This window comes from Pelmatolapia mariae, linkage group LG5 (assembly GCF_036321145.2).
Source record: "Pelmatolapia mariae isolate MD_Pm_ZW linkage group LG5, Pm_UMD_F_2, whole genome shotgun sequence".
NCBI classification, from domain to species: domain Eukaryota; kingdom Metazoa; phylum Chordata; class Actinopteri; order Cichliformes; family Cichlidae; genus Pelmatolapia; species Pelmatolapia mariae.
This window is the reverse complement of record NC_086231.1, coordinates 13250956-13267260: the sequence shown is the minus strand read 5'-3', so window position 1 is coordinate 13267260 and position 16305 is coordinate 13250956. Positions and strand designations below refer to the sequence as shown.

Genomic DNA, 16305 nt, shown 5'->3' with positions numbered 1-16305 from the left:
AAAGGCCTTTTAATGTTAACGAGATACTAGTAAAGACTGGCAAGACTTGTGACTCTTGTTACCACAATAGTTTGGCAGGAGGATTGGGAGTAAAGCAGATTTGTTTGCTCGTAAATCCAGATGCCGGGTAAGATTAGGATTAGGAAACTTATTTTACAACTCTAAAGGTTTTTATGTGGATATTCAGGTTGCTCACCATGTCACACGCATTACATCTGCATTCTGACCCAATTTTTTGTTGCTCATTATCTTTATAACCATGGAGTTTTAAGCTTGTATTATAATATAAATCTCTCTGAATGGAAACATTACATAAATGCTTGAGATATGAATTGCAGCAGATGCATATTACTGACTTGTGCCTGTATATGTTTATGATATTGAAGGATTATTGCTGCTACACATTTTTGCACTCAGTCCACAGGGCTATATGTGAACTGGCCTTGGTCCACACTCAGCTGTCCTGTTTGTTTGCTTTGGTTCGGGTATAGTTTGATCAATTTGGCTAAGAATCAGGTTCAGTTGCTGTAACTTTAGTTACTGAGAATTGTGTTCAATTTGTGTAGCTTTTAGGCAATTGGTGGCACTAGAAATTTGGTTCATCGGTTAATAGAAGTTTGTGCTGTGTAAAGCTTGGTATTGGTATCAAATTCCTGGCTTATGTCAGGTGTGAGGTTTTGGAGCAGCATTTTCAAAGTGTTACCCAGTTCTCTGTAGTTACACCAATTTCCTTGAGCCACCATACCACACTCAAGACTTTTTCAACTTTTATACAAGGAACAAACCCAGGAATCAGCCATAGACTTAAGATAGAAATTATTCTGAAAGGGATGTGTCACAGTGACTGATTCAGTCAAACCTTTTAAAGGCTGTCTGTGACCTGTTTGTCGTCTGGAGTAGAGTTTAAGTTCCCAAGTAACATCGTCTAGTTTCTGAAAATATGCTTGTTTAACATGTAGATACATCTTAATCAGATAGTAAAAAAAATCAATGTCTCATGTTTAGTTATGCAAAGAACATATTACGTTTTTTTTCTCTAAACAGTTGTCGGATGTCAGTATCAAATCCAAAATGGTTATATGGAAACAGCAAAATTCTAGGAAGTGCTGTGTGAATGCAGGAAAAAAAGGGATCTTACACATCAAAAACTTAAAAGCAATATGAATTATGCTAAGTAAGTGGAACAGTATCAAAGCTTTCTTCTGTCTACCAGTACTATGTTTTATTTTTCTTAAAAATTTCTTTCACTGCCTTGAATTTTTACCTTCATTGGTTTTCTGGACTGCACGCTATACTGACTTTGGTATTAATGGATGACAGTGCATCTGTGGACCAACACAGGAGATAACTGATCATACGAAACCAGTCAGCAAGCAGAAGCAAGTAACCCAAATCTGCCAGCGTCCCGTCCCACTTGAACACGATAGAAATAGCACCATTCTAGGTCGCTCTTTAATAATTGCAGAACTAACTTTCACAGTACTGTGCCCATGTAGTTGTGTGTAAGAGTGTGTGACTGTGGGTGCCTTTTTGTTGACATGTATTTCATTTGGGGGATTTTACCCTTTATTTAATCACTTTTGGCATTTGTTTGAAAAACACTCAGCTTCACAAAATTAATGGGGCATGGTCTAGAATGTGTTTTAGGCTGATGTATTTGAGCGACTGTGGTGAATGTGTGTTGTCTTAGTGTGTTTTCCTTGCGGGTGTCCTGACCATTAAAAGGAAAACATCTTTCCTGTCCTGTTCTAAAAACAAGGTCGAAAGACCTCCTGCTCAAACACTTCATTATGAACTAAACCAACATGAACACCATCAACACACAAACACACACACAGGACACCTTGAAGCCAGAGAGTGGTCCCATAAAGTGCTCCGCACATCGATTTTGTGGGCTACTTTGCAACAAGATGTATGTCCCTGCTTTAAGAAGTAATCGAGTGCTTTTGTCCTTGGCCTTGTTAAATTTCTCATCTCTCTGGTCGTCTTTCGTGTGACACTGATGAGGTCACAGCGGGACACACACATACACAGCTTCAACAAACCTGACATCCTCTTCTGTTTATATTTTCCAAACTACAAATAAAATATTAAAAATGAAAACTAGAGGAAAATCCTGCCACAACAAATGCCAGACACATGCAGTCACTCGCTTACTTTAAAGTTGATTTGAATGTTTTATTGTACTCAGTTTATGTGATGAGATGTATAATAGTTGAAGGTGATTCATTTTAGTGACTTTTTGTCAATTTTTAGTTAGAAGCTGATTTACTGCAAGAAAAGGGTAAATATCAATCTGTACTAAAACTGAAAATCATAACATAGTAATGCCATTAGCAACACTGTACACATTTCAAAACAAGGGATTGTATAAACTAAAACAACTGTAGGAATTTTAAAGCTAGCAGACATACACAACACTGTACTCTATTCACGTGTAGCTGAATTCAGGTTTTATTTTTGTGTGTTTGCTTACCTGCAGTGGATACAGATGGCAGGAAGTTGAAGGGAGCTATCCAGAGGAGCACAGAGACGGGGCTGGCTGTGGAGATGCCCAGTCGAACTGTTCGCCAGGCTAGCCACGAGTCCATAGAAGACAGCATGAACAGCTATGGCTCCGAAGGGAAGTAAGTAACAAATACTGCTTTAATTGAATACCATTTTACCACAAATACAGCATTCTGAATCTGAAAAAACTAAACTAAACAAAAGCCAACACAAAAAAATCCACATTTTGGTAAAATTACAAAAAGCCTGCTACAAACTTATTACATTAGGGCCTCTGCAATATGTTTTTACAGCTCTTTTTCTTTTTGTTTTACCCCCCTTCGATGGTAGTTTTTGTTGCTGTTACTTGGGTTTCTTTATTTTAGTTGTTTAGGAACAATTTCCCGTAAACTTTAGGCTGTAGATTGGATTTAGGTTTCAGTAAAAAGGACTAGATGTTACAGTCCCTGATAATGCATTGCTTTAAATGGAGAAAATCTTGAGGGATGGCTGTTATGAGGAAAGGCAGCCCAGACACTTTACCAGTTTGGGACACATCGTCAGTAGTGGACCTTGGATTCATCGGGTGTTTCGGCCATTATCACTAGACACCCTCATCCAAGGAGGCCCTACCAGGGTTGATCAGGCCCTGGAGTGTGTCACTGGTTTATGTTAACTCGTTATTTCTCTTCTTCTTTCTTCTGAATTCATTTTGGATGTTGGACGATCTATTTGCACTTTAAACTATATCAGTAAAACTACTGAGACTATTTTGAAAATAGCACATTTTTGCAAGGATTCAAATTCAGTTCATTCAAACTTAAAATGAAAAAAGGAATTTTAGTGTATCGGAATTTCAGAGATTTGATTCCTTTGGTTGAGGTTTTGCAATCAGAAGATGCTGTCACGCCTTTGTATTTTCAGGTTATTTTCTTCCTCGTGTTGCTGTGTTTCTATTACCTGTCATACAGGAAAAACATCAGCAATGCCTTTGATGCACAGGAAGAGAGAGAGAGAGCATACAGAGCACCTATGACATCAGCAGTAATAGTGTAGTACTACTGAACACACTCATACACACACACACACGGACACATGCAGATAACTGCCAACCTGGCTACCAGCTTGAATTCCTACTGTTACATAACAAGACAAGTCAGACAGACTGATGTAGGCTGGGAGGGTTTACAGAGGAACAGGGGAGGGACGAAAATAACGAGAGGATGATTGCATCATTGAGTGTGTTTGCGTGCATATTAATATTCCATTTATATTTGGAATATGCAAATACGTTGTTTATGAGCTTCTGCTTAAAAACATGGATTACTTTGCATAGTATGGAAAAAAAAGAATACATTAGCAAGATTTTAATGATGCTAGCTTATTTATTCTTTAGTAGCAGAAGCAAATCCTTTTTTAAATGATGAATAAATCAAACAGAAGATGTCAGTCAGAGCCAACATACACAACTATATGAAAAGAAGAAGAAGAAAAAGACAACCTAATTGATTGTTTCCTAGAAGTCCACAGTGAAGCTTTAATCACTGTGAGGTTAAAAAAATTAATGAAGGCATTACAGGCACAGATAAAAAAAATTAAAATGACAAAGAGAGTTTTGGAAGGAGAAAGAGTGCAAGAAAATCTGTGTTCACACGAGGCTCTTTGGTTTAGCTTATTCAAACTCTGCAGTCTTTACTGCTCTTCCACATCCAAGTCACTTTAGCTGAAAACACAGCACACATCGCATCACGTCATATGTTGTCTAACTTACCTAAATGGAGCTCTGCCTTTTACCACTTATAGCACACACTATTAATTTAAAAATGGTTTAAAAAACAATGCCACCTGGGTCACAAACATTGCTGATATGCATTTCTATTGAAGTGATTGTCCGACATAAAAATGTTGACATGCACCACCAAAATGTATTTGAATTGTTTTTCAAAAACAATTAAAAAAAACTCAAAAATGGTGGGTCACAGACCCAGTCCCCTGACAAATGTGACATGACAACATGGTTAATGTTAGATAAAATTTGTTATCCTATGAAAACACCCAGAATGCTCTTCATGGTCTCAAAGTGCTGTGCCCTGCAGACTCACCAGGCTCCATTACCATCTTTGTTCATACTATACATGGTTGATATGACAAATGTAAACAAAAGATAACTTAATAGCTCAGAACAACTCAGGTCGCCCAGGACTTTTTTCCATTTAGTGTAAGTGTCATCATATTGAGGTAAGTTCAAGTGTTTTTTTTTTTAATGTTCATTGTTGATTATTTTGTGCAAGATAAAAAGGTGTATGTTGTGATGGAAATCTAAAGAATTTTACCTTCTCTGTATTTTGTTATTTGGTTTAATATAGATAAACAGACAAGCTCCAGAGTAATATGTTTTTACTTTATATTATCTCCCATTTTAAGATATACTCATCTGTTCAAGTCTGATTGCCATGCTATGATTTGTTCCTATAAATTATTCTATACTTGTTCTTTTTCTTTGTCAAATACCATACAGACTGCTCCTGTACTCTGTATCATTACTTTAGCACTTTGCAAAGATAAATTAAAACCTTACTTGGACAACTTATTTATGTAGATTGATTTATTTCAGATTTCCATAACAATGTCAATATGCTTGACAGCCCTAATTCTACACAAGAACAAGGAAGATATGTTTCTATCTTAAATCCTATGACTGGTCATTGTCTTTTTCAAACTGAAATGAACATCATTTGTACATATTTGTGTTAATGAAAAATAATTCTTGTAAACATAACCCACATGGAAAATATATTGGGGAAATCAATTCAATAAATGTTCAAAAGATACCAGATCGCATAGATCGTGTAACTAACTGCTGTTCCAGTATGTTCAGCTCTATTCTCCATGATTGTCTTATTTAGCTTTTTCTTCAGTTTTTTTTTATATTAAAAGCACATTAAAAATCCCTTAAATAAATTATATAAAACCAGAAACAGAAGGGGCCTTTAAAATCTGTGCATGCGCCATGCTGCAAGCAACAAAACATTAAAGGGAACAACAGTTGACTCATTAAGCTGGCAACAGTTGACTCACTGCATCATTTAAATCATCCGCAGCAAACCACTGCTCGTCTTCCTGTCTGTATTTCAGTCTTTACGTCAACTGTTTGGCTCAGTCTGCTGATTGAAAAGCTCCATCATTCTCTATGCACAGTCATGAATAAGCACTTTGTTAGCTAACACCATCCAATCACACTTATGAGCTTATTGATTTATGGTGGGAGCCATTCAGGATCCAGTGAATGTGTGCGTGCACGGTGATTGCGGAAACTGAGGTAAATGGAAATGTGTGTCTTTGTGTAAGAGAGACACACATCTGTGACTCTTTCTAAAAGGAGTCATCATTTTAAAAAATATCCAGGAAAAAACATGTTGACATTTTACTGGGTTCATGTTGTAAAATTATAATGTACTCCTTTTTCTCCTGACAACCAATCCTTTGTCAGCGGTGCAAAACAGTGCTTCAGCTGCACTGTGACGCTTTAAATTTTAGTGTAGTATGTGTGGAGCTTATGACAATGATGACAGAAAACATAAAGGTAGTTCTGTTTAACAACAGTTCATTTTAACAACAGAAAGACAGATTTTTTTTTACCAATATATTTGTAAAATCTGCAAATATATTTCCATATTTACTTAACTTTAATGACAGGTTGTTGTTGTTCTAAATTCCAGTGCATTACAAAAACTGAGTAGTATGAGATCTTATATTTATGCTTTTCCCTAAGTTCCCATCGATTTCCCACTTGCGGTTTACATTGAACGTCATATTTCTGCGAAACAGCAGTGTAATCCCCAGATGTGCCCCACACACTAACATAATCTAAAGCTCAGGAATTTATCACCCAGTAATTCCCACTCAGCTAATGTTGTTTGACTAATATCTTTGCATGCGTACTCATGATACACATATACAAAGGTTTTTACCTCATTAGGAATGTAATTTCTTCAGTATACAAACATATTAATTGATGTGTTATGTTAATTGCATATATGCAGCACTTTAATACTTTGTATGTTACATTCATGCATTATGCTCACAGAAACAAAACAAAAGAAGAAGAAAAAAACATGCTGTGATATACATAGACCAGCATGCTACAACATAAAACCACTGACACTCAAAGTGAATAATGTTGATCATTACATGATAATGCAAGGTTCTTTTTGGAAACCTCCTGGCATTTGTGCATGTTACTTAAAACCCACTTAAATATTTTTCAGATGCAATTTCTCCAAGAAGGACAATGCACCACATAAGCTGTCCAAGAATGATTCAAAGTTACACAACAAAAAGCTCAAGGTCCTGATCTGGCGTCCAAACTTCCCAGATCCCAAGTGTCCATGGGATGTATACAAACAACACAGGGGAAAAGATAAAGTAACGAGATGCAAATGAGAGTTTGGGATTATCTTTCATCCCCTAAAATTGACATGTAATTACTTATTATATGCTGCCACCTGAATGTAAATTGCTAATTTAAATAATTGCTTTCCTTTATTGTACTGAAAGACTTCTAAATTATTTTGTAATGAAGCATTTGCATACTCGGTTTGCATTTAGTATTAAAGGTTAGACTTTGTGCTTTTGTGTGACTTTGCTCGAACAATCTAATAACTGAAGACAAAGTCAGCATGGAGTGTCTAGTTTAAAAAAAAATAATGATTTGTTCCTTATATGTGCACCCAAGCACTCTTGTGAGAGTGGGGATAATTTAAAATTGAGCAACCATAAAGTATGATAAAATATCAAAGTGAAGGCAAGGTGGAAAAGCATGTAGGTTAAAGAGGGGAAGAAGAAGAAGAGAGGGGTATGGAAAAGAGATAAAAGTAGAGACAAGGAGAGAATGTTATCTCGTGGGGCTCGAAACAGCTGCAAACTGAATAATCTGAGAAAAAGGAGGAAAGAAAGAGACTAATGAGAGCTCTGGAGAGAAGGAGGAGAGGTGAAAGGAAAAGAAATGACAGTGAGAGAGGGATGTGTGTAGTTAATCTTTCCTGTCTTTGTTTGCTCAGTCTCTGGTTGGGAACATGGCTAATGACTTTATTTAGAACCAACACGTCCTCGTAACTAAACGACAGAATGGGTTGACTGCCACTGGCTCTAAGTGGCTGTTAGAGAATGGTGAATTATGTGACATATACTACTTTCCCCACTCTCTTAAATGTTTTTTGAGTAATGAATAAATTCTCCACAGAACCAGTAGTCACATTGCACATTTGTCGTTAAATTAAATTATTGCCATCGTCCAAGTTGCGAAAAGTTCATTGTTCAATTTAATGCTTGTTTCAAGGTTGTATTACCCTCACAATTGTCACTCACACCTCAGATACTTATACAATATATATACAGTATGTCTGTGTGACCTTTTACATCATGTACAGTGCCATTCACAGGCATACAAACACTGCCTGCCTCATAGGCCTCTTTTTAAACATACCAAGTTCCTACAGATTTAAATGAATTCTTCAAAAATCCTCTAGTTAATATTTCTTTTATGATTTTATATTATGCACTTTTATGCTCATTTAATTTCTTGTTTGCTCTGTACCTGTTGCTTTCCTATGTATCAGTGACAGCTACCTGCTTGCATACTTAGTACTTGCTTTGGTCCTATTTCTATTATTTTCCTTCTATTCCTTATGTTACTTGTTAAGCACCTTGGCATACCCTTGGTTTTTAAGTGTGCTTTATAAATAAAGTTTATTATTATTATTATTATTATTAAAAATGCATGCATGCATTTTACTACAAATATAGTGCCAGTCAAAAGTTTGCAGTGTGTCCCAACTTTTGACTAGTGTTTTACAAGCATCCTTTACGTAAAGTGAGGACTAAATAGTCACAGAATTCGAGTGTGCTAATAGGATAAGATGCACCCCTTGCAACAAGTCAGTTTGTGAAATTTCTTCCATCATAGATATTCCATGATCGGCTGCAAGTGATATTATTGCAAAAGCTTTATAAACCACAGCAACTTAAGCACAATGTAAAATTCACATAAAATTAGTTGGATGAGTTGGATTGTCAAGTGTTGAGGGGCATAGTGCATAAAAGTCACCAACACTCAACTGACTCAGTAACTGGAGAGTTCCAAACTTCCTCTGGAATTAAAATCAGCATAGAAATCTGCACCAGACGCTTCCAGTTCCTGAGGGTGTAATGGCATTTCTAGGTGGTCCAGTGTGGTCCAGTCACTTTGCTTTCATTGGAAATTTCTTCAGTCGCTTAGCTCTAAGTTGGAAAAGTTTAACTTGGGACCTGTCTACTCCAACGTCACCATTGTGTTTTTCTCCTTGTCATTTGTTAAAATTACTGTACCCTGTATAGACGCCACATTACTGCTATTCCCTTTCTGCATAAATGTCCCTTTAGAGGTACAGCAGTTTGTCACCATGGTAGAGGTGGGCAGAGCGATCTAAATATCGATAGTATCGATACCATCGCTGGTATTGGTATTGGATCGATACCAGCGCAATAGGATCAGTACTTTACTTTGTTTATCTCCAAGTTCAGTGCGTTGTTCCTGTTCATCAGACAGTAGGCATGTCGTGTAAACACTGCTCCTGTCATGCAGGCACACTGTGCTCCACCCCCTCCTCCCTTCTCTGCTGTGTTTAGTTTTCCTGTGATCACGTGGGTCAGCACTGAGCAGCGACATGCTGCAGTGAGTGAGAAGTACATTACAGCTGTAAATGAAAACACTGCAAACAGTAATGCATGCTGAAAGGCTATTCTCTACTGTGGCAAAACCATCAACTTGTACAAAGACACGAAAAACCATGAAAAAGAGAGCTTTGTCCTGGAACGAGCAGCAAAAGAAATGAAGAGAGGAGGAAGTAAATCCCTCAGACAGACCCTGACCCCCAGCACAGAGACAGAGGTCTCTGTCTCAGTCCTTTCATAGAGGCAAGGATAACCTCTATGAAAATAAGCTGGTAGCTCAGATAGGGTTGAAAGTAATAATTTACTCATGACTCGTGTTGGTTCTTCAGCATTACATAATGGTTAGGTGTTATTGGTCACTGTTGTTTCTTTAGTAGACTGATTACTTATCAAATATATTCAGATATTCAAATAATATATCCACAACACTGAATTTAGTTAAAGAAGTTATTCTGTTAGTGAACTATATTAATGTTTTTTTAAAAATACAAGATAGCTGAAAGGTGTCCTTTTTATTGTGTTAACTAATTACAAGGTGAAAGTCACAGTGATTAGGTCATTAAAATGTATAAATCATGACACACCACTGCTGCCTGGGATGTTTTTAGTACACAGTGGAGGTCCAGCTTTTAGCCTTGAGGGGTATATCTGTGTAGACTTAAACTGTAGGGATGAAAACTGACTTTTACTATGCTCCTACTTTTGAGAGTGTATTGTTATGTTTTATTTACACATCATGTTAGACTCGTAGAGCAATGGAAGAAAAGTGCTGTCGTCTATTGCCCATAGAACAAATAAACCCACACACTCACACACATATTTACTACCTGGCTGTTTGCCACCAAAGCACTTTGAGCTGATTTGTATACACATAAAAACCACACAAAATAAGGACACATGGGGTCAAACTCTAGAGCCAACATCTGAGCCTAGTTTCAGGAAGCCAATTAAAATTTTGTGAGTTTAACTAACCTGAAAGGGGAGTGATAAATGGTATTCGGTTATCAGTTTTTTCTTTCATTCTTTTTTTTCAGTCCCTATCTCGTTATTCCTCTGGATTGCTTTTGTCCCTATTCTGTTACTCCTCTCTTCCATTGTCTCATTATCTTTCAGTCACTCACTTTCTTCTGCTAATTGAACTGCATTAAGCACTGTCTGGTCATGTTTAACCATCCGTGTCTTTGTCTGCCTGCTTTTTTGTTCCCTCTGCAGTCTTAACTACAGTGGCATGTGCCTGGCATCCGATGCTCAGTTCAGTGACTTCCTGGATGGGATGGGACCAGCCCAGTTTGTTGGGCGACAGACACTGGCGACAACATCCATGGGTAAGAGAAGACTGGAGTTTTAATTATTTTGCTACAGCCAATTCAATTTCTTACATTTCTGTTTCTGTAGAATAAAAACGTGTTCGATTTTTGATATACAGACTGGGTCAGAAAATTAAAAAGGAAAAAAAAAGCTTTATACTCATAAAATTGAACCAAATGGTTCCTTAAAATCATTTTACATTGGCAAAGAAAGTGCCTCACAAATCAGCAGTCTTACTGTTTTTCTCATCATCTCCAGCATTTATTCATTTCCAGGCTGTATATACTGGATATATTGCATGAAGTCTGTCCTCTACAGCAGTGATTTACTGTAAGTGGGTCAGTTTCCTCACTGGCAGCCAGACAGTGTCCTTGGCCCGACAACAGTGACACTGACTGGACCAGCTCCACTCCAAACCTGCTGCCTGGTCCAACATTATATAATGTCAGAGAACCCAGAATAACTTGGCTTTCATCTGAGCTGTGTCACTTTCAAAGGAATACATTTGTCATTTTGGGGACATTTAGTTAAAACTTTTATTCCGAAGTTACTTCTAATGAGAGAAATTATTGCAATGTGCACGCAATTTTAATATAAAAAATGCAGATCATTATTGGAAAAAAACGCAGACAGAGCTATGATTAGAGAGTACATATGAATGATATATTTACCTATTTACTTATTTAGCAGTAAAAGCTTGGACTCTTACATGTTTAACTGTCTTTATGGCTTTTTTTCTGTGAGGAGCCAGCTGACTGGGATAAATTATAGTGTTAAGACTGAACCAAAACCATGACTTATTAAAAAGAAAGCTTCAGAGATGCTTGTATTGAAGTTCACACCATTTTGCTTAACATAATTCAAGGAGCTTGATGTTGGGAGACCAACAAGATATTTCTGAATCTCTAAATAGTTTTTATATTAAGCCTTTATATTATTACTGTATTAATAAGTAACTTACCATGATTTTTATTGTTGGTTAGGTTTATTGCTACATAAAACATAATATGCAGAACGTTTGGACAGAGAGAAGTGTGCTCTATGTGATGCAGTATTTTGCTCTTATAGTAAACTGAACTTGCTTTGGGACCGTCTTTCCCTTGGCTCCAAGATTTGGTTTGGAAGTTGGATCGTATATGAAAAATGGATTTGGGTTCTGGGTCTGAAAAGGAATGCTAATGTGTCAAGTCTTTTTATTCTTTCTAATGGTCAACCAGAGCCATTTCTCTGGTTCTCTGGTTGTCCAAAGAAGTCAAACTGAACTGAGGTCTAGAGAGTGTTTGAGAAAATAATAAGTGAAACTAGGGTCTCGTATACAATATGTTCCCATGCAAAGTAAAATAGGACATAAGTCAAACGATCCTTCTGTGATTGCTCATACAGTGTGACTGGCTTCTCATTCAGAATCACCTTCATAATATGACATGGCCATGGTCACAATGTGTAAAAGGCATTTGACAAACCAGTGCAGGATGCACATTTTTATACATGATGGATAGTTTGGACATGTCTAGCAACTGACTTGAAGTTACCAAGTGATCTTACACAATTATGTCTCACATCCATTTTAGTATCTTCTTCTAAAACTGTTTACTAATTGTCGGGCTAATATTCACCTTCTTTAACCTGATTTTTTCACCCAATCAGGTGATGTAGAGATTGGACTGATGGAGCGGAATGGGGGACTGGAGGTGGAGGTCGTCCAGGCCAGAGGCCTCACCATGAAACCAGGTTCAAAGGGACCTCCAGGTTTGTCTGTGATCAGTCTTTGAGCTCTGTTTTTCAGAGAATACCATTTATACCATAACGTGAGGTGTTTTGAGTCCAAATTTAACATTTATAAAGCTGCTTTACTGCTGTTTGTGCTCCACATGAATGCTTTACAAGCCAGCAAATAGTTTCACATACACAACAGCCTGTAGGGCATATTTAATACTAATGGGATATGGCTTCCAAAAACATACTTTTTGTGCTTGACAATATAAAAAATAGACGAGTGAAGGGGGGAATGGAGCAGAAGCAGGCGATGCACTAAATAAGTAAAAACTGCATTTGTCTTTGCTCGTGCAGTAGTGAAATGTGCATCTTGTTGCTCTGACTTCAGATTTTAATCCATAGATACAGTCCAGTATTAAATGCCTCCTCTGGTCAGAATGATCATATTGTTGACTTTGATTGTAGTGCCTCGCCGCTGCACAATACTAAAGCAGGCATCAATCCCAACTGCATAAGAGCTAAACACCTTCACCGAAATGGAACAAAAAGTACCTGGAAAAAAAACTATGAAGGAGAGATAAAAGAGAATAGGAAAATAAACAGAGGAAAGCAAACAAATCAGCATAGACCAGTATATTGTAACTGAAAGAAAAACATGGTCATGACAAGGGAGGGACAGAGATAAAAGGAACTCCGTGTACAGTGTAAAGACAAGTGAGATTTTGCCCGCAGATTTTAGTGAGCCAGTGTCTGAATTATTTCTATCCTGTTATCAGCACACTAGACAGAAAGCTGTGACGTGTGTGTAAGCTCCAGTACTGTAAACTTCTGTTAGCTAGCAGGAAAGTTTGACTCTGGGACAAGTATATATTAGAATGCTGTTAGCAAAACCATATGTTATTATTAGCCAATATTTCTTCTTTAAACCTGTATAAACAGTACTAGATGCTTTTATTCTGACAGCTGGTCAAGTGATCATAAATGATCATAAATCATAGTTTTCAGTTTTAATCATTTTTCTTTTCAAAATATACAGAGGATTAGAACTTTCTCCTTATTTTCTGGTCACGGTGAACAGCAAAATATTGAACAATAAGCCTGTTTCCTAGCCTGTATTTTGCAAGGTTAGATGGGAGCATCACTACCAGTATCTTAGAACATTCGAGGGTTACACATTTATGTGTTATACTTTCATCTTAGGCTTGTTGATGTGATTATACAACATTACAGCTTCATTCACAATTCAGTACTGACACGATCAACTGTTTGGTTCATCTCAGTTCAACCTCCAAATTCCATTTGTACATTATAAGGAGCATTATTTGTTAGTTATTATTTTATGGCATTCTGTTCAAAACACACTGTATGTGACAAATGCCCAGACAGTGTGTTGGAAGATCTTTTAGTCTCAACAAGATGAGCATATTTTTTTATCATATACTGAAAAACTAGAAATTAATCAGTCAAATCTATGTGTTTGCTGTCGTTCTAGCGGCCTACATTAAAGTTTATCTTCTGGAGAATGGAATCTGTGTGGCCAAGAAGAAGACGAAGTCAGTGAGAAAATCTCTGGATCCTCTCTACAACCAGGTTCTGGTCTTCTCTGAGAGTCCACAGGGGAAAGTGGTCCAGGTAAGATACACCTAACTTGACGTGCCATCAGCAGGGCATCAGCAGAAAATACACAGAATGCTGATTCTATTGCAGGCTAATCATATCATGGAACCATTCAATATTTTATGAAAGTGCTGAATAAGAAGTACAGTGGGCCAAAGTTGGAGGTGCTTTGAAAGTTAGCATCCATAGACATTTTGTGTCATCTTTGTGAAGAAAATATATCTATAAAAGAAACATGAATTCTGTAAGAGAGCATCATCTTGCAGTGTCCTTACACCTAAAATACCCTCATGGCTTCCAGTGACTGTCAACTGTGGAACAATGTGGTACAGATCACTTTGATTTGTCAACAAGTTAACAACAAAGCTTAATGCGCAGCAAAAGGATTCCTGACGAATACAAAAAATAAGCTGTGAATTTACGTGTCTAATGTAAAATATTGTAAAAAACCTGTAACTGTGAATAAATCCAAAATTTGGATTTTTTTTGAAAGAAAATGCGTTTTGTTTTGTTTTTTACATAAAACTGTGACTTTATTTTTTACACTATTTTACAAGGGTTTTGTTATGTGTGATTCTAAGTTTCAGGTGCCCTAAGTTTAATTGATATTTTTATTTTTTGTTTTGTTTTGGTTGCGTGGTTCCCTAAAAACTATTTGGCACAGAGCACTTTCATTTGTCTAAAATGTAACACATAATTTCATGTTTTGTCATCAAAAATGTTGAAAGAAGAGCAATTGTTTTTTTTTTGTAAAGGTCTATTTGTAAACAGAATTGAATATTGAACAGGAATTAAATATGTCATAGGTGTTTCAGAGTTCACAGTTTCATCATTCTGTAATGTAATATCCATTAATATCCAGTACACTCTTCTTACATGATAGGATTGTTAATTAAATGGTAATTAACAGTATCATTTACATGTAATAACACTTTCTGAAATTTTTTTAAAAAGGTAAGACACAAATCCTTTTGGGGTTTCATCAGAAAATGCATCTAGCATAAAAAAATCTGTCAAAAATACCTTTTTAAAAAGTCAAATCTATTATAAGTATTTGTGGGAGCACAGATTTACTAAATATTCAAGAGTTATACATGTATGTAAAATTACATGTAAAAACCAGGCCATTGTTGTTATGATAAATCCACTTTTATATAAGTGTTTTCAATTTTATTTATGCATGGTATATCTTTTTCCTAACATTAAATAGGGATTAAATGTACAAGATTTTGAAAAGAATTCCAACTAATAACAATAATATTCTGTCATTTTTGGCCTGGTTATTTATATTATAGCAGTGTTTGGCTATATTATTAGGTAACTGTTTTTACAAGTAAATACCACTATTTAACATAAAACAGACAAAAAATACAAAAGAGCTCATGTAACTTAAAGCTAAAAACTACATTTTAATTACAGAAAGTTGATGTAAGTTAATGCAATGATACATTTCTGTTATTTTAGAGCATTTTTTTCTGGTGTCCCAGCTGCCAGAATATTACCCTTTTATGTATTTTTTTCCCATCAGTAATCAGCAGGTAGAAATAGTATAGTGTTCAGTGGAGAGAGCTCTTGCTCTGGCTGCTCTGCTGCTCCCGTCACTGTGTAATTAGCCACTAAACGCCTCCCTCTTAATTATCTGCTGTCATGTCGCTGTCCTTCGAGTTTCATCAAACTCATTCACACTGGATAATGAAAATCGCTGAAATCAGCAGCACTTTTCAATTTGTCACTTACTGATCTAGCAAAGCGAAAAGCTGCTTAAGTCTACACTGAAAAGTCACTGAGAAACTTACTACTTGTGCCCAAAACCAACTCTCAGCTTGACTATTTTTCCAGCCTTTCAAGTGCGAAATCTAACTAACAGCTGTTTGTCAACTTTTATTTTGACATCATAAAAAAACAAATTCATGGAGGTTTCTTTTGTCCCCGTTCTGAACATTTTATAAATGAGGCAAGGCTATAAGGCGTAAATTAAGATTTTATATGGCGCATGACGACAAAATGTGTAATGATTCACCAAATTCATGGTTAGGGGGTGGGCATAAAAGTTGTTAAATAGAGTACCACCCTGCATGATCACTTTATAATGATTTGTTAATTAACTAAAATGAGACTTCATTTGTCACACTGCCAAAAATAACTTGAAGTGAACACCAAGGGCCTGCGTGGGTGACAGAATGAAATTGTGCTTTATTTATTTACAGTGATACTAATATAAAACACTGCACAGTGAGGTAGATGAGTCCAACATGGTGAAAAAAATTGAAAGCAATGAGCTCAAGAAAAGAGGGAGTCAGGAGGAGAAAACAACCAGGGAGACTCAGAAACATGAGGTTATTACAAGCAAGAAGGCTGAGGGGGAATAGACTCAAGAGAGTAATGTAAAAGGGAAACAATGAGGTGATGCACAGCACAGAAAGCCACGATAAACTAATGTTCACAACAAGGCACAAAGTAAAATAA

At 36.5% G+C, this 16305-nt stretch overlaps 1 protein-coding gene across 1 annotated transcript in view; it reads left to right on the top strand.

Annotated features, from left to right (window-relative positions):
• Positions 1–16305, top strand: part of rims4 (regulating synaptic membrane exocytosis 4) — a 51108-nt gene that overhangs the window by 26159 nt on the left and 8644 nt on the right. The window contains exons 2-5 of the mRNA XM_063473723.1: positions 2483–2627; positions 10411–10523; positions 12154–12255; positions 13715–13854. Coding sequence (XP_063329793.1) covers positions 2483–2627; positions 10411–10523; positions 12154–12255; positions 13715–13854 — 500 coding nt within the window. The remainder of the gene's footprint in view (positions 1–2482; positions 2628–10410; positions 10524–12153; positions 12256–13714; positions 13855–16305) is intronic.